Source organism: Zalophus californianus, chromosome 1 (genome assembly GCF_009762305.2).
Source record: "Zalophus californianus isolate mZalCal1 chromosome 1, mZalCal1.pri.v2, whole genome shotgun sequence".
In the NCBI taxonomy this organism is placed as follows: Eukaryota; Metazoa; Chordata; class Mammalia; order Carnivora; family Otariidae; genus Zalophus; species Zalophus californianus.
In genome coordinates, this window is record NC_045595.1 from 146,384,746 (window position 1) to 146,408,649 (window position 23,904).

The 23,904-nt window shown below is 41.1% G+C and overlaps 2 protein-coding genes across 10 annotated transcripts in view; one reads left to right on the top strand and one right to left on the bottom strand.

Annotated features, from left to right (window-relative positions):
* The window catches only part of RUBCN (rubicon autophagy regulator), a 61,249-nt gene extending 53,148 nt beyond the window's left edge, over nt 1-8,101 (bottom strand). For all 9 annotated transcript variants that reach the window (XM_027585804.2, XM_027585805.2, XM_027585802.2 and 6 more), the window contains exon 1: nt 7,860-8,101. In XM_027585804.2, coding sequence (XP_027441605.1) covers nt 7,860-7,924 — 65 coding nt within the window. In that variant the 5' untranslated portion in view covers nt 7,925-8,101. The remainder of the gene's footprint in view (nt 1-7,859) is intronic.
* A 12,256-nt stretch (nt 8,102-20,357) lies between these two features.
* FYTTD1 (forty-two-three domain containing 1) overlaps nt 20,358-23,904 on the top strand; it is a 28,693-nt gene continuing 25,146 nt past the window's right edge. The window contains exon 1 of the mRNA XM_027586126.2: nt 20,358-20,601. Within this exon, the coding sequence (XP_027441927.1) occupies nt 20,496-20,601 (106 nt within the window). The 5' untranslated portion in view covers nt 20,358-20,495. The remainder of the gene's footprint in view (nt 20,602-23,904) is intronic.

Here is a 23,904-nt window from a genome sequence, read left to right on the forward strand (position 1 = left end):
CACAAACTAGCTATGCATCCTTGGGTAAGCCATTTAAATTCTTTAAGCTTCAGTTATCTCAGTGTAATTGATAACCTATAGAAAGCACCATCAAAGGGTAGATAATGATATTCCTTCTCTTTTCTCTGTCCTTTTCCCTCTTTGAATTTCCATTGCACAAATATAATAACTCCAACTACATCAGAAGGGGTACCTGAATAAAGCCTTCTTACCCATTCCACCTCAGAGAAAAATCTGCCAAAAACTATCTAGGATTGGACAGTCTGCAACACAAATTAAGACTTGTCACTGTGCTCTCTGCATCTAAAGAATATCTCAACTGACTTTATTTTTTTAAAGATTTTATTTATTTATTTGACAGAGAGAGAGATAGCGAGAGCAGGAACCCAAGCAGGGGTAGTGGGAGAGGGAGAAACAGGCTTCCCGCCGAGCAGGGAGCCTGATGCGGGGCTCGATCCCAGGACCCCGGGATCATGACCTGAGCCGAGGGCAGATGCTTAACGACTGAGCCACCCAGGCACCCCATCTCAACTGATTTTAAACCAGGGTCAAACTGCCTCTTAGTAAGCACAGATTCCAAGGCCTGATCATGCTCAGGGTACTCTTGCTTAAGCAGGAATGCTAGGAAGACTTCCTCAGATTTGGAGATACCTTGTATATAACAGAGACTCAAAATCTGCTTACTTAATGGAATGGTAGAAACATAGAAGGTTTTATTGCAAAACAATAAGGTTAATTTCCTGAGTCATAGAAGAAAGCCAATCTCATTACCTGACAGTCACATCTTATGTTGTCTGGGTAGCAGAATGCTTTACAAGCAAGGTAAAGAAGGCACACACCATCCCTTCAAGAGCAAAGGCACAGGAGGAAAGACAGTGCTTCAGTTGCCTCCAGTTTTAGGGATACTACTTTAAAGTAAAAGCTAATCATCATTACAACTAAAACTAGATTATCTTAAATATTGCTGAGGCAAAGAAAAAGCAAAAGAACATTATAAAAAACCATTTTTAAAAGATGACAGAATTAAGATAAAACAGATATGAAATAAAGATAAAAGTCAATGAAATAAACTCAACTATTTAAAACAAAACAGCCAGGGTGCCTGGGTGGCTCAGTTGGTTAAGCAACTGCCTTCAGCTCAGGTCATGACCCCAGAGTCCTGGGATCGAGTCCCGCATCGGGCTCCCGGCTCATCAGGGAGCCTGCCTCTCCCTCTGACCCTCTCCCCTCTCATGCTGTTTCTCTCTCTCTCTCAAATAAATAAATAAAATCTTTAAAAAATAATAAATAATAAAATAAAACAGCCAATCAAGCAAAAAGGTAAGCAGAAATTATGGTATTACATCAAAGTTGCATTCAAGGCAAGAATCATTTAAAAAGACAAAGAAGCCATAATGAAGATGTAGCTCTCACTAATTTTATGTATCTAATAACATGGCCTCAAAATATATAAAACAAGGCCTGGGTGGCTCAGTCCGTAAAGCAGCCAACTCTTGATTTCGACTCAGGTCATGATCTCAGGGTCATGAGTTCCAGCCCCAAGTCGGGTTCTACGCTCAGCACGGAGTCGGCTTGAGATTCTCTCTCTCTCTCTCTCCCCCTCCGCCCCTCCCCATCCTGTGCACTCACACACTCTCTCTCTCTAAAATAAATAAATCTTAGATACATATATTATATATATGTATATTTACATAATATATATTACATACGTTATTTACATAATATATGTGCTATATATGTATACATATGTAAAACAAAACATACACATGAAACAAAAACTGCAGAAAATATAAAAAGAAAGTTGAGGGGCATCTGGCTGGCTCAGCCGGTGGAGCATGAGATTCTTGATCTCAGGGTTGTGGGTTCAAGTCCCACCTTGGATGTAGAGATCACTTAAAAATAAAATCTTAAAAAAATGAAAATAGAAAATAAAAAACAAAGGTAATGGGAGATTGATTTTCAGATCATGAAAACCAAAAGTAAAAGAATGACTAGAAGAGCTGAATAATATTAATATAATAAGGTTGTTCTTTAAATCTAGAAAGCTACATCCTGAACAACACTTTTTTTTAAGCATAGGACATTCACAAAAAACAGCCTTGTACTAAGGTACACACAATAAAAAAAAGTCAATCAATCCTTCTAATCAGAAGAAATACAAGCATATTCTCTGGCCAGAAAGCAATAAGATAGTGAGCAAATAATAAAAGTAGAACAAATAGGAAAAAAAACTTGAAAAATTTAAAACTCTCAAAGGACTCTTGAGGAGGCAAAAATAAAGTCATGGTATTAAAGGGGGTGGAGAGGGAATGATGTTATGGCTCTTAATGCTTTCTTCGCAAAAGCATCCAAGTGAGAAAGCTCATAAGGAGACTGTCTTAGAATCTTTTAGAAGTTATGGGATTCTGCTATTTTCTAGTAAAAAAAAAAAAAATCAATCATCTCTTTACTCCTACTATCTAGCAAGATTTCTGTGAATTTCATGGCCCCATAAATTTTGAGGAAGTTTGTCAAGTCCCTATTTAGTTGCTAATAATTTATGATTTCCTTTAATAATCTTCTCTCCTCTCAATCAAGCGTGGGTTAAACTTCAAGTGAGCCTGATGCAAAGGAACTAAAAACATGTAAGCATGACCTAGTTGTTTCTGAAAAACTCAGAATTAAATCTATAACAGCATTGTTCAATTGAACTTTCTATGATGCTGGAAATGTTCTGTATGTGTGCTGTCCATTATGGCAGCCACTAGCCCCAGTAGCCATTAAGCACTTGAAATCTGGTTAGTGTGACTAAAGAACTGAAATTTTAAATTTTATCTAATTTTAATTAATTTAAACTTAAATCGCCACATGAGGCAAGTAGCTATTATGTTGGACAGAAGTGGTCTATAACCACTCAGGTAGGTTGGTAAAATTTAGGGAGGAAAGATTACAAAACACACACAAAAAGACTTCATTTAATAAGAGAAGTGATAAAGCAGCTATAAAAAACAGAACAGGGGTGCCAAGGTGGTGCAGTCAGTTAACCAGCCTACTCCTGGTTTTGGCTCAGGTCATGATTTCAGGGTCCTGGGATCAAGCCCCACGTCAGGCTCCACATTTAGCTCAGTGTCTGCTTCAGGATTCTCTTTCTCCCTTTGCCCCTCCCCCAGCCTGCTTGTGCTCTCTCTCTCTCTCTCTAAAATAAATGGATAAATCTTAAAAAAAAAGGGGGGGGGGAACAGCTGTAGGGAGGATAGATACTGGGAAAAGCTTCAGCTTCGGGTCCCTGCCATCTGCTGATAGGCCTCTCTTTCCTGGGTTCTGACAATAGCATTCCCCCCCCCCCAACAAAGCTTCAAGAGTATGTTGCAGGGTGGGGGGGCAATGGGCAATGAGGGTAGGTGTACTAATAACTGGACTAGCAGTATGGATTGCTCAAAAATTATTTGATCCTCCTGCTTTACTACTAGTTCTATATAAACTGTCAACCCCTACCTTGGTCAAAGAAAAAAGAGAAAGAAGGGGAAGAAAATAGAAAATGAAGATAAATGTAAAACGGTGAAAACGAATAGGGAGAAAGGGAAAAAAGAGGCCCTTCCAAAGGCAACAGTACCACTGGCACCTGCCCAACCATAAGAGGCATGACCAAACTGTTAAGGTTTCCATTCCTTGAATAAAGATTCATTGAATGTCGATTATGTTAGGCACTGGGCTTAGGGTGGGTAAAGAGGAAGAGTCCCCATCTCTCAAGGTATTCAGAATGAAATGGGGGAAATGGGCACTTACATAACTATGCTATGCAGAGAGAAGTGTTACAAAGAAATATGGAAAAGGGCAGGTCAGGGATGCCTTCTAAAGGAGCATTATTTAAAAGATGACTAATAGCCTTCCAGCCAAAGGAGGAGGGACTCCAGGGAATGTGGAGAAGCAAGAATGAGAGTGGTGAGGAAGAACATGTAAGAGTGAGTGCATGCCACGGTTTTGTAACTGGGAACTTCGTAGGGATTAAAGTACAGATTAAATGTCAAGGACGAGTTTTAACTATTTTCTATTTTTCTATAAGAAAATACTAAACATTTCTACACAAAATACTATAGTAACTCTGCTTCCAAAAAATTAAGGTGGTGGCTATGTGGAGGCTGTTTGGAATGAGGGCCAAAGTTCAGACTGGAAGGTCAGTTAGGAGGCTACTGAGAGAGTCCACAATAAGAGATAATAAGGGTCCTCGATGAATTTATTGTTTCTATATGCCCAGAATTCATGTCCCTTTCTTTTGGGAACAGAACTCTCCTTTTCCACAGGGGAATCACCCCTCTGCCAATTACACTGGTCCATGAAGTTCCAAGAAAGTATACCCTTGCCTCAAGATCCAGGGTTGGGCACGTAATTCAGGCCTGACAGAGCAGCATATCCCATACCCTCATTATAAGAAGGGGAACATAACTCAGGTCAATCCAAAAATAGCCAGCCTCCGAATTTTTGCTTTTGTTATACCTATTAGGATTGCTTTGTTTTGTTTTTGTTTTGTTTTGTTTCGGTTAGGATTGCTTAGGGTTATCCTGTAGAAAGTCTGCCTGAGAATGAAGTCAACACATAGGGAAGAGGAGCCCGTGGATAGGTACAAATTCTCGGTTAAGTACCTACCATTGGCCATGCCTGGAGCCATACTACTCCCTGGAATTTTTAGTAATATAAGCAAATATATTTGGAAATGGAGAAAAAAAAATAAAGCTTCCAGAGAAAAATCAGGACAAAAATTCATAGGACCTGGAAACTGCCTGGATATAGGAAATGAAGAGGAAAGTATCAAATTTCACCTTGAGGCTTCTGGGTTTGCTGACTGAAAAATGCTATTAACTGAGACAGAGAACAGAAGATGAAAAGGTTTTAACCAATGGACTGAGCTCAGTTTGGAGACACTAAAAAGTATTTTAATACTTGAATTTTGACTCTATCTGCATCACTGCACCAGGAAAACTGCATATAGCTGGGTTCCAAGTTCAGACTGCATACCCCAAGCAGTCTAGGGTGGCAGAGCAATGCTAGGAGAACCATTGCTTTCATTGTTTAGTAGTTTCACCAGACAACCTCCAAACAACTGGCACTCACTACCCAACTAAAGAAAGAGAAGCATTATCCCTAAGCAGTATAGCATTTTGCTAGAGTGATGACTAGCTAGATGAAAATTAAGGGAACCTATGAAATAACTACACTCCAAGGATAAAGTGAAAAGCTAGGCTAACACCCCCCTCCTCAGTGTGCTGAACTCACAGGAGCCATGGAAGGAGGAAGAACAAGCTGTACAGTTGAGAACAGCAACCAGAAAAGCACATACCCATCTTATTTCAAGAAAACGGGAGGAGACAGCAAGTAGACTTTTTTTGCACTTAGCACATACCAGGCACTCCATGAAGAGTTTCATGCACATTGTCTTATCAAAACCTCACAAGTTACCAGTCAGGAAGGCATTATATTTTCCGCTCAGATGGATGAGGCAAATTAAGTAGTAGAATTAGGATTCAAATGCAGGTCTATCTGGTTATAAAGCTTATGCACATTTCACTACATCAACCACTTTCAGAAAAAATATTGATAAGTTTACCTTTATATATAAAAATGATGCCATCTCCAGGTGCCTGGGTGGTTCAGTCAGTTAAGTATCCGACTCCTGATTTCAGCTCAGGTCATATCAGGGTCATGGGATCGAGCCCTGCATCGGGCTCCGTGCTCAGCACAGTTTGCTTGTCCCTCTCCTTCTGCTCCTCCCTGCTCATGCTCTCTCTCACTCTCTCAAATAAGTAAATAAAATCTTTTAAAAAAATGATGCCATTTCATCATGAAGATTTTTTTCTGAATTGGGTATTTTATTGACCAGAGAAAGTTAGGTTAGCAATGACCCAGCCACAATGCATCAATTCTCAGGCACAGGTATGTATATGCCAGTTGTCTATTTGGAGCTAAGGAGGCCTTTGGTGCCATGAAGCCTCATTAAACAACACATTCTGAGTTAATCAGCCACCAACAAAGAGCAGGCTATAGCAGCAATACCAGTGACCTTGTGGGGATAGTCCCACTGCAGAAATTAAATTTTGACTAGAGTTCTTGGTTAAGAGGCAAGCATTAGAGGGGCACCTAAGTGGCTCAGTCTGTTGAGTGACCAACTCGGGTTGTGATTGAGCCTAGTGTTGGGCTCCACACTCGGCAAGGAATCTGCTTGGGATTCCCTCCCTCTCCCTCTGCCCCTCCCCCTGCTCTACGCGCACGCTCTCTTCTCTCTCTGGTGAATAAATAAATCTTTAAAAAAAAAAAAGAGGCAAGCCTGGAAAAAATAATAGAGAGAAAAATATACCTGCAAAGGAGCTGTCCTACTGGCTTGAATGATAGGCAAAGAATGCTATAAAATTCATTATCTCATACATTTCTTTGTCCCAGTATATTAGCATGAGAGGCAGCATAGAGCAAGTATTAAAAGTGCAGACTCTGAAGCCAAATTGCCTGGGCTTGAATCCCAGTTCCACCAGGTTTCACTGTAGGAACTTGGCAAATTATTTATCCTGTTCATGTCTCAGCTTCCTCATCTATTAAATGGGGATAATAATAATACCTATATCATACAGTTGTCATGAGAAGTAAATAAATTAATACTTGTAAGGCTCCTAAGCAGTGCCTGGCATGTGATAAGGGTTTATTTAATAAATAACTATCCCAACTAGATGGGGAGGAAATGTGAGCTTGAATTTCCAACCCAGGCTCTCCCACGTGAACTGGTAAAGGAAAAGAAAAAGGAACCAAAAACTTGTTTAAAATTTATATGGGACTTTTCACATGAAGCATTTCACAGACATCTGGAAGAAGAATAAATAGCCAAATATACATAAGCAGAAACTGAAACATGGAAAAGGGAAGTAAGATGTTCAGTTTCAGTGAACTCATCATTCACACATCTCAGGCAGGAACCCAGTCTTGTCAGTCCATATTTTGTACAGCAGGCCACAAGCTAACAGTGTACATAAAAGAAGAGTCAAACTTAAAAACAGCCAGGTCTTCACCTGGGCACAATATCTCATTAATTTCCCCCTGCTGATATTTTCTCACTGAAGCAAACCCTAAATATGGGAAGCACCTACACAGAGATTAAGTCACCATTTAGTCAAAGCAGTTTCTAAAATCTTGAATCCTCCCCATTTCTAAAGGGTATGAACTGGATGACAATAGTTGCATATAAATAAATGTGAAATTGCTTAATTGCATTGTGGGGAAGGAGAGAAGGGTTTGAAGATGAAAAGGAAATGACAAGAGAGATCCTGCCACTCTTGACAGAGGCACGCACACAATTTCTAGTTTCATTAGCAAGCCCCCTCCCCCACACCATGGGCCATTACAATCGTCCACTTTCATACACAGGCCCTCCTTCTCGTCTTCTTCCTCACATTTGTCCCTGCCTAAGGTTCTTTCCACGCCAGTCATAATGCCTAACCTTTGCGCCCAGAAATTCTTACAACACCAACCTTCCTAATATTGGTCCGACATGCTGTCACCGCCAAGTTTCACTTGGGCCATCAACCTTGAGCCCTACTCCTATCTATAGACTCTGGCCTGTAAAATATCACCAAAGCACCTCTCAACAGCCACCTCCTCTCCTGCTCCCCCTGCCCTCAGCATATCCTACCCACACTCATCAAACCCGTTCCCTCGTCCGTCCTATCCACGCCCTGACAGCCCCTCTTCTCACAATTTCTTCCCAAACAAGTCGCCCAAAGCAGTCGCCCTAAAGTCTATCATGCCCGACACTTCTCTCGGTGCTCTCCGAGCCCTCCCAACCCTCCCGGCGGTTCGGTGCATCCATCTGCCCCCGACGCCCCGGGCCCTTCTCAGCCCACCTGCTCTCCTCCGGCAAGCGCTCCTCGCAGCCGCCGAGCTCCATTCCCGCGCCCTCTGGACGCATCCGGGGCTGCGACGTCGCCTCCTCTCTGAAGGGAGGCGTCCCTGCCGCTTCGTCCCTCAGGGCTCCCGAAGCCCCAGGGAACGGAGGAGGCACCCTCGGTAGGTGGGCTCAGGGTGATGCACTACACCCGGGTTGACAGCAGGCGCGGTGATTGCTGTCTCAGCTGCGGTTTCTAGCCCTGCCACCCCCACTTCCGGCTCCAAGAACTACAACTCCCAGCAAGCACTTCGAAGACTCGGCCGCTCCCGGCATGCTCCGCCCTGTCCAATCCGAGGCCGCGCTCGCGGCGGATGAAGACCCTGGCTGCGTGCTCGCGGGCGTACACTAGGCGGGGAACGTGAACGTTAGTCTCTGGAACACGTAGGGGTGCAAAACTTTGCACGCTCCTGTCACACTTCACGCTTGGGGCCAGACGGCATCAGAAGTCTAGACTGGGGAATAACGCTGGTCTTGATCCAAGTACTGTTAACCCCATTTCTGCCTACCCTGGCTTAACACCTGTCGGTGATGTTTGAGGACCTCAAGTATTTGAATGGAGAGCTCACAAGCTGAAGAGCACAGGTTGCAAAGGAAAAGCAGGAGGAGAGGCTTTTGGGGAAGGTTTTCTGGAGAACTGATGTCAGAGTGGAGTTTTTAAGGATAAGTATGAATTAGCCAGGAGAAGAGAAAGTGGAAACTGGCCTGGGCATAAGGAAGCATGCTGGTTTGGGAAGTACTGGTTCTGAGCAGTAATAAGAGCTGGAAAGACGTGGGGGAACAGAGTGGTGTTGCTGAGCAGACACCCTAGATCATGAAGTGTCATTCTAAAGAGTTTGGGTTTTATCCTTAGAACAATTAAGAGCAAGTTAAGAATATGCAAATCAAGAAGTGATTTGACCAAACCTGCTTAGAAAACTACTTTTGACAACGTGGAGAGGGAATGGGGTATGTACCATGTTGGAGGTAAGAGTGGAAGAATGAATAGGAGAGGAGACTGAAAATCCCTATAGAGACCAAGCAGGTAATGCCAATGAGTGAAGTGAGCTGGCTGTAGGAGAGTGGCAGAAACTCTGAACTGGAAAGCTCATCCAAGAAGGAAGTTCTCACCTTTTCTATAATTGAATGTTGCAAAATGGGCATATGGGCCTAGAATTGCCTTATACTCTGATTTTGCAATAGAAGCTGGAGTCTGCGATTTTTAAGTACAATTTCTCATTTTTTAAATATTGGTAACAATTTTTTTTTATTGTAAACATTACACAGGCCAAAAAAAAGTTTGTAGGCTAAATGTGTCTTTGGGTTACTATTTTGCAAGTTCAGGCCTGAACTGGGGCAGTAGGGAACAAGGAGGTTGGGATTAGTGCAATGGTAAAGCAATAGAATCAATACTACTCTGTGAAGGGGATATCTAGGTTAGCTCCCTGGAAAACTAGTTACTCTATTAAAAATAATATATAACTTCCAGGAATTTTCAAACCTGAGAAAACTTTTTTGTGAATTAAAAGTGAAGTGAGGGGCGCCTGGGTGGCTGAGTCATTTGGCAGCTGCCTTCGGTCCGGGGCATGATGCCAGGGTCCTGGGATCGAGCCCCGCGTCGGGCTCCCTGCTCCGCGGGAAGCCTGCTTCTCTCTCTCCCACTCCCCCTGCTTGTGTTTCCGCTCTCACTGTCTCGCTCTCTCTCTCAAATAAATAAGATCATAAATAAATAAATACGAAATGAAGGAGCTTTTAAATCCAAGTTATGATTTCCAACTTCCATTATATAAAAAATACTCTTCGTTCAAACTTTCTCGTAGTTTCCTACTAAAGGATTATACTTTTTTAGAAAGGGGCAGTGTTAATCACTGGGATTTTCCCTCTATTTCTACAAATGTATGAACTTCATTTTTGTCATACAGGATAATCCCAAGTTAATGCCACATGATCCTAGCATATTCACATGAAAGTCTGCTTTATCAGGAAATTCTAGAGCTAAAATTGTAAAAAGTCTCAGAGCGTTGTGTAGTAAAAGTTCTGGGAAAAGTTATACCCAAGTCTGGGTTTACACATAATTCAAGCAGTCAGTTAATAAATAGGATAATAACCTACATTAGCCATGTGTCCCCCTGTCCCGTCCTTCTGCTTTCCCTCACCCCAGATGGCCATATCCTGAGTCCCTGCTTTATGGTTATACCGCTTCCCCTTTTATAGTTTCTTTGTATCAATTTACATACCTAGAAATTATTTTTTAAATTTTTGTGTTTTAACTTTATAAAAAGGATATTGAGCTGGGTTTATTCTTTGAGACCTTAGTTTTTTTACTTAATATTACATTGATAAGATTTATTCACATGATCATGTGTCCCTGTAGTTCATTGATTTTGACTGCTATATAATAGTTCATTGTGCGAATACACTAGTTTATTCATGCCATCTTTTGATGATAGGCATTTGGGTTGTTTCCAGGTTTTTGCTATTGTAAACATTGCTGCTACTAATACTCTTTTACATGTGCCCTCTTGCGTATAAACAGAGGTGTCTCGGGTACATACCTAGAAGTGGAACTTCTAGGTCTAGGTCATAGGGCTATTGTCTATTCCAGCTTTTGTTTTGAGTGGTGGGTTGGTAGGTGCACAGTTTTCAAAATAATGAGTTATGATGTTATAACTAATTATAGTTAGTTCCTTAAAATAACAAAAAAATTAAAATAAAATAATTAACTAACCAAATGAGAATGGGCCATACATGGAAAATGATGAGAGTATGTCATGAACCAAGGATTGTAATTAATCCAATATTGTGCTTCTGAGGCCCAAATGCAAAAACTGTCAAATATGCAAAAAATATCTAGCATGAGGGTTCAATAAGTCACATAAAAGTAATGGCCTTACTTGGAACTGCTTGCTGAGGTAATATTGTAAAAGAAAAAAAACCTGAAGAAGTTTGTTTGATCTTGATCAGTGTTTTTGTTTTCAAGATCGCCAGGATGCTAGTTTTATACAAACAGTAATAGGTCCTAGAGTACCAATGGCAGAAAGCCAAATTCACTCGAGAATCAGTTATTCAAATAATGGATTTTTAAAGCTCATTACATTTACCAATTTGCCAAAATTTTGTTTTAAGTAGTCTGTTTTTTATTTTTTATATAAATTCAATTTCGTTAACATATACTGTATATTAGTTTCAGGGGTAGAATTTAGCGATTCATCGTTCGCATATAACACCCAATACTCATTATAAGTGCCCTCCTCAATGCCCATCAACCAATTACCCCATCCCCCACCCACCTCCCCTCCAGCAACCCTGTTTGTTTCCTAGAGTTAAGTATCTCTTAAGGTTTGCCTCCCTCTCTGTTTTCATCTTACTTTAAGAAGTAGGAAGTAGTCTTCTTAAATATATTCAACAAATATCAATTATAGTCATGAATATGTTCTTTTTTTATTATAGTCACTAAAATTACTCTTAGCAACATTTTTAAAAATATTCAAATTTTAAAAGCTAAGGAATGGCTCCCACTGGCCAAGTCAAAAACAATTTGAGCATCAACGTGAGTTAATCCATGAAATATATACACATCTACAGTATTTTCAAAGGCAAACATAGCCCTTACACTCTTTACCCCTTTGCTTTTCAAAAGAGAATTTTTGAACACAGGATGAGTCTGAATTTCTATGGAAACTTACATGCATATATAAGTAAGTATGCAAATATTAAATAAATAGAAAAGGGAAGAAGGAAAGGGGGGAGGGAAAACTGTTTTCCACAGTAGAATGTTAACTAATGAATGTAGAGGAATAATAGACTTAGAAAATCAGTATTTTGTAGCCACCATTGTAATAATTGGTTCATGCAGGAATCATGAATGGATGTTAAAGCCATTAATGAAATTTGTTCTGAAACAGAATAGTTATACAGTCTCAAACTATCTCCCCACAGATCATTTACTCATTAGAAATGGGAAAAAGAGGTACCTTTACAAAAGAGAAATCTGGCAGACATAACCTTAATTAGGTGATCAAAGTTAAAATCACCCATAAGACAAGATGACATCATGTGCCTCCTAACGTTAAGTCCTGAGAAGGACACAGCATCACTTACATAGTACTCGTGACAAAAGTGAATAACCCGAATTTAATCACAGGGTAACAATAAGACAAAGTAAAATTGAAGGACAGTCTATATAAAACTGCCTTCAATCTTCAAAAATATAAATATCATAAAAAACTAAGAAAAGCTGACAAATTTTATCAGATTAAAGGAGACAAAAGAGGCAGGACAAAGAAATGCAACATGTGAGCCTGGATTGGATCCTAGATTGGAAAAAAAAATGTTATAAAGGATAATTATTTATCAGGATAATTGGCAAAACTTAAATATAGACTGTACATCGGAGAATAGAATTGCATCAATGTTATATTTTCTGAATTTGATCATTTTAGCATGATTATGTAAAAGAATATCCTTAGAGATATATTCTATATCCTGATGTCTGCAATTTACTCTCAGATTGTCCAACAACAACAAATAAGAATTACAGCCATCTGGGGGGCACTTGGGTGGCTCAGTTGGTTAGGCGTCTGCCTTCAGCTCAGGTCATGATTAGGGTCCTGGGATCGAGCCCCACGTCGGGTTCCCTGCTCAGCGGGGAGTCTACTTCTCCCTCTCCCTCTGCCCCTTCTCCTGCTTGTGCTCGTTTTTTCTCTCTCAAATAATTAAATCTTAAAAAAAAATAAAGAATTACAGCTATCTGTGTATCTGGATACCAATCTTCCTCCACTTACAATGGGGTTCCATCTTAATAAACCCATCATGAATTGAAAATATTAATTGAAATTGCATTAATTGAAATTGCACCCAATACACTTAACCTGGGGCACCTGGGTGGTTCAGTCGGTTAAGCATCTGCCTTCAGCTCAGGTCATGATCTTGGGGTCCTGGGATCAAGCTTCACATCAGGCTGCCCACTCAGCGGGGAGTCTGCTTCTCCCTCTGCCTCTTCCCTACCTGCTCATGCTCTCCCTCTCTCAAATAAATAAATAAAATCTTTAAAAAAAATACACTTAACCTACTGAACATCATAGCTTAGCTTTAAACATGCTTAGAACACTTCCATGATTAGCCTACAGTTGATCAATCCTATAACACAAAGCCTATCTAATAATAAAGTTGACTATCTCATGTAATGTATTGAATAGTGAAAGTGAAACCGAATGGCTGTATGAGTACAGATTAGATGTAAATGTATCTGTGTTTATCCACCAGGTCACCTGGCTGACAGGGAGCTGGGCTGGCTGTTGCTGCCCAGCACCATGACAGAGTATCTACTGAGTATCACTAGCCTAGGAAAAGATCAAAATTTAGAATTCTTAGTTCAGTTTCAACTGAATGCATCTCACTTTCATACCATCATAAAGTCAGAAAATTCTGTCAAAGTTGGGGACTGTCTGTATAGAGAAAGCAAATGTGGCAAAACTTTAATAACCGGTGAATCTTGGTGAAGGGTATAGCGGTATTACACTATGTTTACATTTTTCTAGATTTTGTAAATAGGCAAGGATTTTAGTATGGTTTTGTTTTCTCATGACTGCATCCTAAAATCAATGTGATGAAAATTTTAGTGTTTAGTATGGTTTTGTTTTCTCATGACTGCATCCTAAAATCAATGTGATGAAAATTTTAGTGTTTCACTTGGAAATTTCTTCTTTTATAATGATTAATTTTGAATATATTTTTAAGTTAATTTCTGTTTTTTTCCAGAGTTTAGCATTTTAAGAAGTCTTTAGCCAATTTTGCCAAAACAAAGTCACTGACTCTACCAAATTTACTGATTTACCAAAATACTTTTTTTTCCTTTTCTCTTCTTTAAATAAAGCTTATAGGGCTGCCAGGCTGGCTTGGTCAGTAGAGCATACTACTCACGATCTCAGGGTAGTGATTTCAAGCCGCCCCCGGTTGGCTGTGGAGGTTACTTTTAAAAAATCCCATTTGTGGGGCGCCTGGGTGGCTCAGTTGGTTAAGCGACTGCCTTCGGCTCAGGTCATGGTCCTGGAGTCCCAGGATCGGGTCCCGCATCGGGGGTCCCTGCTCAGCAGGAAGTCTGCTTCTCCCTCTGACCCTTCCCTCTCTCATGCTCTCTCTCTCTCTCATTCTCTCTCTCAAATAAATAAATAAAATCTTTAAAAAAAAATCCCATTTGATGGGCGCCTGGGTGGCTCATTCGTTGGGTGTCTGCCTTCTGCTCAGCTCGTGATCCCGGGGTCCTGGGATCGAGTCCCGCATCGGGCTCCCTGCTCGGCGGGAGGCCTGCTTCTCCCTCTCCCACTCCCCCTGCTTGTGTTCCTGCTCTCGCTGCCTCTCTCTGTCAAATAAATAAATAGAATCTTTAAAAATAAATAAATGAATAAATAAAAAATCCCATTTGATATGAACTGCTATAAGCTTTATTTTTTTTTAAAGATTGTATTTATTTTTTAAAGTAATCTCTACACCCAGCCCCAAGGTCAAGAGTCACATGTTCTGCCAACTGCGCCAGCCAGGCACCTCTCAAATGGGATGATTTTTAAAGCTTTTGAGGAATTTTGCCAGGTCTTTATTGACTGGTTCTAGTCTGTCTTCACAGCAACATTTCCACCCACTTTGAACTATTCAGTATTGGTTAATTTATTCAATTGTATGGGAAAGCTCATTGTCATCCATGGGTAATGCATACACATTCAGAAATTAAGAAGTTACAATGAAATTTTTAAAAAATCTTATTTCCAGGGGCGCCTGGGTGGCTCAGATGGTTAAGCGTCTGCCTTCAGCTCAGGTCATGATCCCAGGGTCCTGGGATCGAGCCCCACATCGGGCTCCTGGCTCAGCGGGGAGTCTACTTCTCCCTCTCCCTCTGCCTCTCCCCCTGCTCATGCTCTCTCTCTCTATCTCTCTCTATCTCTGTGTCTCAAATGAATAAATAAAATCTTTAAAAAATAAAAAGTAAAAAAATAAAAATCTTATTTCTAGGCTAAGCAAATCCTTAACACATTTAAAGAATATTCAATATGTCGCTGTCTCAGCTCTCTGAAACTCTAGCTGAATAAACCTGAGCCAAGAGAATGGATCCTCTCCTGAGGGAAAGAGAAAGACGAGAGTCCAGCCATGGCTCTTGATCCCAGAACAAGGAGGCCAAGGGGCAAAGGGAGAAGAAGCATGGGGAAAAGAAAGAATGCCTAAAGACCCCATGACTCTGGAATTCTGGCTTTCCAGAACCTTCCTAGACCACCAAACTGTCTAGTACAAATCAAGGATATATTTTTTAAAGGAAACCATGGTGTAAATAAGGAGAAACTGTGACTTACACAGATTTATGTAACTTCAGAAAATTCCACAACTAGTCATTCAGTGAATTGACTAGAATCCTTGGTTGACAGGATGCCTACCCTGCCCAGAGAAGACAAAGCCTCATAAGGAGTGAACTAGAGATCCAACCCCTGAGTCCAGTAAGAATTCCACTTCAAGGTCACCTGCCCACCCAGAGTAAGTTCTCTAGTCAGGGAAAACTGATGGTCAGGGACACGGAGACCTGTAATGCCTTTGGTTATGCCTGCAACCTGGCCTGTCAGGTATCTGCTGTTCTGCTCTGCTGTATCACCGTACTGTAGCAGTATCTTTCACATAGTAGGAACTCAAACTCTGTTTGAACAAATAAATGAATGAATGAATCCTAAGATTAAAAAGCAGAAGACTAGAACAGCGAGAGGAGCTTAGAACGAAGGAAAAGGGCAACACAAAGAGGAACAGGAAGCTATAGCAAAGTGGCAAAGAAAAAGTTACTGCAGCAGAGACATTGGCAAATGGGGTAGAACGAGAAGAACTGAGCAGCAAGGGTGCCTGGGTGGCTCAGTTGGTTAGGCGACTGCCTTTGGCTCAGGTCATGATCCCGGAGTCCTGGGATCGAGTCCCTCATCGGGCTCCTGGCTCGGCGGGGAGCCTGCTTCTCCCTCTGACCTTCTCCCCTCTCATGCTGTTTCTCTCTCTCTCAAATAAATAAATAAATAAATCTTTAAAAAAAAAAAAAAGAACTGAGCAACAAGGAGAAGAAAAACTGTACTGCGCATGCAAGTAGCTTAAGGGATTCAGGCATAATGATAATAGCTATACCTAATACATACTATACCTACAGGTGATACAAATTATACCTAACTCCCTTAATATCCCAGTGTAATATAATTTTTATAAATTTACAAAAGTACAAAAATCCTCTTCTGAAAAGCAAGAGTTGATACCAAAATCAGACAGACATTACAAGGAATGGCAACTACACATCAATATCACTCATGAGGGGTGCCCGAGTGGCTCAGTTGGTTGGGCGTCTGCCTTCGCCTCGGGTCATGATGCCAGGGTTCTGGGATTGAGCCCTGCGTCAGGCTCCCTGCTCAGCAGGGTGTTTGCTTCTCCCTCTCCCTCTGCTTCTCTGTCTCCCACTGCTTGTGCTCTCTCTCTCTCTCTCTCTCAAATAAATAAATAAAATCTTTTTAAAAAAATCACTCATGAAAAGAAAAATATCCTTGACAAAGCATTAGCAAACCAAATCCAATAATATATAAAAATGATAATACACCATGACCAAGTAGGTTTCTCCTAGAAATGCAAGGGTAGTTCAACATTTGAAAAAAATAATAAAAATTTTAGGGGCGCCTGGGTGGCTCAGTCGTTAAGCGTCTGCCTTCAGCTCAGGTCATGATCCCAGGGTCCTGGGATCGAGCCCCGCATCGGGCTCCCTGCTCTGTGGGAAGCCTGCTTCTCCCTCTGCACTGGGTTCCCTCCCACTCCCCCTGCTTGTGTTCCCTCTCTCACTGTGTTTCTCTCTGTCAAATAAATAAATAAAATCTTTAAAAAAATAATAATAATAAAAATTTTAAAACCCCATTTGGTCATCTCAATAGGTGCAGAAAAATACTAGATAAAATTTGACATTCACTCATGATTAAAACTCTCCGGAAACCAGGAATAGAAGGAAACTTCTTCAACCTGACAAAGGGCACCTACAAAAAAATCTAACATAATGGTGAAAGATAATGCTTTCCTCCCAGGGTTTGTCATGAGGGAAAGATCTTCATTTCACATCCCCTTTTAAATATGGTACTGGAGGGGCACCTGGGTGGCTCAGTCTGTTAAGCGAATGGATCCTCTCCTGAGGGAAAGAGAAAGATGAGAGGCCAGCCATGGCTTTTGATCCCAGAACAAGGAGGCCAAGGGGCAAAGGGAGAAGAAGCAGGGGGAGAAGAAAGAATGCCTAAAGGCCCCATGACTCTGGAATCCTGGCTTTCCAGAACCTGAGCCTTAAGCTCAGGTCATGATCTCAGGGTCCTGGGATGGAGCCCTCATTGGGCTCCCTGCTCAGCAGAGAGCCTGCCTCTCCCTTCCCCCTGCTCAAGCTCTCTCTCTCAAATAAACAAATAAAATCTTAAAATAAAAAAATAAATATGGTACTGGAGTCCCCAGGCAGTGTAATCAGGCGAGCAAAAGAATAAAAGTCATACAGATTGGAAACAATTAGGCTGAGTGAAGTAATCCAAACTAAAAAAAGAATATATACTGTATGATTCTACTTATATAAAATTCTGGAAAATGCAAATTAATCTGTACGATCAGTGGTTGCTTAAGTAGTGGTTGGGGAAAGGATTATAAAGGAGCACAGGAAAACTTTTGGGGATGACAGATATATTTATTATCTTCTTTATGGTGGTGTTTTTGCAGGTCTATATACCATATGCCCATATAAACTGCACACTTTAAATATGTGTCTTTTATTATCTATCAATTACACCTCAATAAAGCTGAAAAAAAGGGGACTTAGAAGAAATATCAAACTAATAAAAATCAGTTAAGGAGTGAAATACATGAAATGTGCTTACGTTTGAAGAGAATGTAGATCTCTATGCACATTTTGAGAAGAGAGCCACATGTTGATAGAAGGTATGATGTTGCCGGATTTAGCAAAAGTAAAAACATAAGACTCCCAGTTAAATTCGAATTTCAGATAAATAATGAATAACTGTTTAATATAAATATATCCTAAATATGGCATGCAACATCCTGTAGTAGAGAAATTTGTTATTTATTCATTATTTATCTGAAATTCAAATGTAATCAATCTCATATTTTATCTGGCAACTCTAGACATTGTCTTATGTATGCTGTATGAAATCAAGCCTCTGAAAAGACAGGTACTTGAATTCCATGTTTATTCTGACTTAGATGAAGCTGCTGAACTACTGTATACTATATATTCAGTGTCCGGCACATTACTGTACTTATTCACAGTAGCTACTCAAAAAAAATTATTTTTTGCTCTGCAACTGTATGAAGATAGGAGCTGAATCCATCTTTACTCATCATTTTATCCCCAGAGCCTATTACAATGCCTGGTGCTCAATGATTGTATAATTAAATGAATAACTGCCTTTCATGCCCCAGAAAATGAGGAGTTGACCTTTTAACTCCAGCCCTTATGGCTGGCAGATCTACTTCTTAGATGAGCCCCAGTTCTGATTTCTCAGTTTGTCTTCCACTTCACTTTTGCTGTATGTGTCTCAGGTTGCTGTTTTGTTTTCTACTATTTTGATGTGACTGACCTATCCTTGCACAATGTTTCTCGTTTCCTTGTTTTTCCCTTTGGAATCTGGGTGACTACTCTGAGACTCAGACTCTCAGCCTTTGGGGAAATCTCAAAGTCTGAAACACAACAGCTAGGATTGCTTAATGAAACATTGGGGCATGTTCCCTTTAAAGTTAAGGAGATTTGGAGTCGAGCTTCAGTTCTGGGGAGAAGATCAGGATAAAAGGGAACCTTTATATATACTGGTGGTGGGTAGGATTTTATACATTTGGGATTTTTCTTATCTGTCCTATGAATACCTGAAGTACAAAATGCATCCAAACTCTAAATGCATTACTTTTCTTCCATAACATTAAGAACTTAGCCTAATGTTCTTTCCTGTAGATTACTTCCACAAATAAGCAGAGATTATAGAAATAATTTCTAGGGAGAGAATGATATTGTGAAGAAAAATGTTTCATGTGTAGATTTTAGAACCATAAGAAATCCAAGAATAATTATGCATGATGTATGTATTTAGTATAACTACTTCTTGTTTTGCAGATGAGTATGGGATCCAGACAGTCTCCCAAGTTCATACAGTGAATGACTGAAGTGAGTGAAAAAGGTACCACTCAGTAAAACCTAGGTCTCTCTCATACTTTTATCTCTATAACCCATTTTCCCTAGTTTTTAGTAGTCAGGGCAGGGGTGGTGGCTGTTGGGTGGAATAGTAACAAAATCAAGCACATTGTGCTAAGAGCATATATGCTACTCTCCCGGACAAGCCAAATATTGTTCTTGGGGCTTTTTAGTCCAAACCTTCCTTTACCATTAAAGTTTCTTGCACCCCTTCATAGGTGTGTCCTGAGCTGATTCACTCTTCTGTGGTTTTGTTTTTGTCTGGGGGAAAAAAATAATTAAGTACAGGCTATCGTGGTTTTGAGATGTTTTAGGTCACTGGTTCACCTCTATGCAAAAAGAAATTTTAGGAAGTGGACAGGAGGAAGGTGGCAGAGATTTCTAAATGGACGGAATACCTGTCCCTGGTTTTTTCCTTAGATGCAAATGCTTTAGATAGTTTTAAGCTGTTATGAGGGTGATATAACCTAAATGCTCCCATACAAGCACAGTTGCTTTGGAGGAGGAGAAAGAGGTAAGAAGAGAGGGAATATCATGTTTTGTAAATAGGGGGAAAAAGTTATTATGCAGGAATTCATAAAATATTAAAAAGTTTTCCTACAAGGATGATTAGAAAGAAAACGAATCCTATCAATTCCCAGCGCAAATGAATTAGAGAAAAATGCAGCCAAACAAGCAGAGGTACTTACCCCCCTCCTAAGGGAAGATGAGGTGTTATTAAGGTAGCTAGTACCGTGTAAATGTTTCAGAGTGCCGGTTGAGAAGTGGTACAGATGCAGGAAACGTTAGCATTTGCTTTTATTGGTAAGGTGACGCAAGAATTGTTACTGCAGCTTTTGCTCTGCATCCAGACGTGGCGACTCCGCATGTTGCAGGTGGAGGAGCTGCCTGGGAGAGGGGAGCTCTGCAATCTAAGCCCTTATGGGGTCTATCCCGCCTCTGAGGCTGCGTTGCAGTGGGGTGTGAAAGGTTCGTGTGTATCAAAGCTTAGGGGGCCTTTCTGAAGCAGGACGGAGTCGAAGGACACGGAGGAACACAATCTCATTTAAGGCATGCGATCCTGAGGTGCTCAAGAGTCCAGTATCCCCCAAATTGGTTGGAAAGGAGAACAGCTAAAACAGCGGCCTTTGCAAGCGTCCAGATTAGCGGGTGCAATGTTTCCTCCTGTCCGGCAAGGGCCGCTAAGAGCAAGCCCGGGCGTGGGGCCGCTCTCGCCGGCCGCTCGTCTCTGTAGCCCCTCTCCCCTCCCGCAGCCGCGGGTGGGAGAGCGAAGGCGCCGCTAGCACGCGTGCGCGCTCCCTCGGTGCAGCTAGTCTGCGTGCGTGAGTGGGAGGTGGCAGGCCTCGGTCTCCGGCCTTCTCCGCTGACTGTTCCAGCGCGACGTCCCCAGCCATGAACCGGTTTGGTACCCGGTTAGTGGGAGCCACGGCGACCCCACCGCCGCCGCAGCCGAAAGCCCGCAGCAATGAAAACCTTGACAAAATTGATATGTCTTTGGGTAAGGAGCCGAGTTGGACCGAGTGGGAGTGGGGGGAGGGTGTGGGTGGAACCGAGTACCGCGGTTTGTGGGGGAAGGGGCGGTTGGCCGCAGTTGTCTGTTGAGTTTTTCCTTGCGGGTGGGCGGAACCAAGTGAGGGCCCACGGGGACAGGGGGAGCGCCAGCTGGTGCGGTGGTTGAGCCGGAGGGACCCGGCGTCCCCTCGGCGGGGCTGTGTCTGAGGAGGGGCAGTGGGGGCGGGCGGCGCTGCGGGCTGGGGGTTTTGAGGGTCGAGGGGCGCTACCACTCGCGGACGACCGCGGCTCTTTGTGAGGAAAACTCCGGGTCTTTCCTCTCAAGCGTGTTCGCTGTCGGCGGTGTCAGGGGAGCGAGGGAAACATCCTTGCTGAAGAAAGCCCTTTGAGAGCCCGGCCAGGTCTGCGTTCGGTTAGAGTCGCTGGTTCAGGAGAGGGCTCGTTGGGCATTTGTGTGGCCAGGCCTACGCCTGGCGCGGGGCGGGCAGCGCAGAGACGCCCCCGAGAGTTGGCCATTTCTGCCTGGCGCCAGACCTCGGGGCCACAGCGGGGGGGCCACATCGGGGCGCCCACCCTGGAGCGTTTGTCAGAATATCATCAGGCAATGGCTTCATCCGATGGTTTTATTAGGAGGTGCTTAAAAAGGCGCTCTCTCTTTATCTAGGCCGCAAAGTTAGTTAATTAGGAAAAAAACAAAAACCGAAGGAGAGATTGACGTGGATTAATGGGAAGCCGGGTGAAGCATGGGGTCCAGCCCCTATAAGGAAGAGTGGAGTGCTTTGGTGAGGATTTTGTAGAAAGTAGGAGGGTCGGTGATTCAATTAAACATTCAGACCTAACACTAGTGAGGCACTAGCCTCTGGATTAGCTGGTTTAAAAGTTAACCAGCTTTTTGTCAAGATTCAAGTTACCATTATCAGATGTGGTTCTGCCTGCTCTTTTTGTGGCCTATAGTTTTTCGGATAAGTGTTTGAAAAGTACCTGACAGGTGGATACAGAGGTGTAACTTTTCCAAGGAAGGTATTTTTCTTTTTTGCTGTGGTTTATCTGCTAAGTTTTAAGTCAAAAATCAAAAACTCTTGGATTGCTGCGATTACCACACATTAGAATCTAATATGTGAATTAAGTAAATCATCAGAAATAATAGGTTTGGCCTCAAGTCTTGTCTTGCTGATAGTAGTGAACTCTAAAGAAATGAGAAATCTTTTCAGCTAAGGCCAAGAAGAATTTGATAACGAGTATTTATTGAGTGCTTACCACCTTGCAGGCACTGATCTAAACATTTGATGTGTGTTAACTCGGTTTAGTCTCCTAATAACTCTATGAGGTATGTGCTCCTAATGATAAAAAGCATGGAATCCAGAACCACACTGTCTTCATTTCAAATCCCCTGCCACTTACTACCCTTTGGTCACAGGCAAAGTATTTCTCAGTGCTTCATGTGTAAAAAGTGGTAATAGTGCTGGTCTGTCTCAGAGGGTTGCTGTGTTAAATGAGTCAATAAGCATATATAAACCGCTTAGAACAGTACCTGGTACACAGTAAGCATTATATTTACATAAACACACTATGTAAACCATTGTTGTTATTTCTGTTTTACAAAACCTGAGGCATAGAGAAATAACTTGCCCCAAATCATACAAATAAAAAAAAACTTATAGATGTTGCTGGAAGTGTTAAACATGTATTATCATAACCAATACACTTCTTAAGTTTCTAGGTTTTTTTGTATTGTTTGGTTAGGATGTTCAAGTGAAGAAAGTGGAGGGATAATTCTCTTTGAAGGTAGAAACGAAGTGCTATGATAGATAGCTAAAATAGACATTGGTTTCTTTTCTCTCCTCCAAGAATATATAGCATTCTTTCAGATTCCATTTTTTTTAATTGAGGATTTTACAGAAATGGGATGAAGAAATGGTACTTTTTTTTTTAGTAGTCTCTACACCCAACCTGGGGCTCAATTTTATGACCCTGAGATCGAGTTGCATGCTCTTCTGACTGAATCAACCAGGCACCCTGAGATGATACCTATTTTAGACAGTTATTATGCTTTGTAAATATTCCACTTTATCAGGTCTGCAGAGGTTTAGAATCTGATTTTTGTTTTAAATTGTGGCTGTATGAATTATATGAATATTCTTATAGAATATCTACCAAGGTTACCAATAGCTGGCCTTATTGTGGTTCAGTTTCTTATTTTGAAAATGGGTATTATAATACTTCATAGAATTGTGAGAATTAAATGAATACTTGTGAGAACAACGCTTCTTAGTTACTACTGTTTTTATTACCATGTATATATTCCTAATGTCATGGAAGAAATTTTTTCATAAAAGTAGCTCATTGTAATGGGATTTTTGTTTGTTTTTTCTGATATATACCCTGTCTACCTGAGTAGGAGAAGGCCATTTTCTTCTTTTAGATTGGAGGAATCCACAGTCAATCATTTAACTTGAAGATTTAGATAATAAAACATTTAAATATAAAGCAATTTTATATTTCATGTTTTGCTACTCTTAATTTTATGTTTATACTTTATAAAATGCTGTATTTTAAAATAAACCTGGTTAGTCAAAATTATATTTTGCCTTTTTTTTTTTTAATGATCCTCAGCAAATTCATTTTTTTGGTGTACTCTCATGGCTCTGAGATTTCATACTTCTGGGGAAGAATAAGTAGCACCTTGTCAAAGGAAAGTGGTGTTTCAAAAGTATTCAAAAGTATTTCCTTTCTGCCCCCTGAGACTATAACATGTTCATGTATCTGATTTCATGAAACTTTTTTTTAAAAAAGATTTTATTTCTTTATTTGAGAGAGAGCGAAAAAGAGCACAAGTGGGGAGTAAGAAGGGGCAAGATGGAGAGGGAGAAGCAGACTCCCTGCTGAGCAGGTAGCCCAGTGCTGGGCTGGGTCCCAGGACCCTGAGATCATGAACTGAGCTGAAGGCAGACGCTTAACCAACTGAGCCACCCAGGGGGCCCTGAAAACTTTTTATTTTAAAACGAATGTTTTTGAGTGTCTTTTACTTGGATGAATTTATTTTAGGGGAAGGACTGACCTCAAGAAGATAACAAAGTACTTTGGGAAGATTTGAATTATTTTAATGAATATTTGTGATTAAGAATCTTGAAGATTACTGGTGGGTTAGGTAGGTAATACATAAGGAAGGATTCCTATAATATATAATTCCTTCTTTTACTTCAGAGAAGACTAATTATATTAATATAGTTGTTAGGTTCTTGTGTTTAGAGCAGTTTGGAAAAAAATAATTGAGGTTAATTAGTTTTGT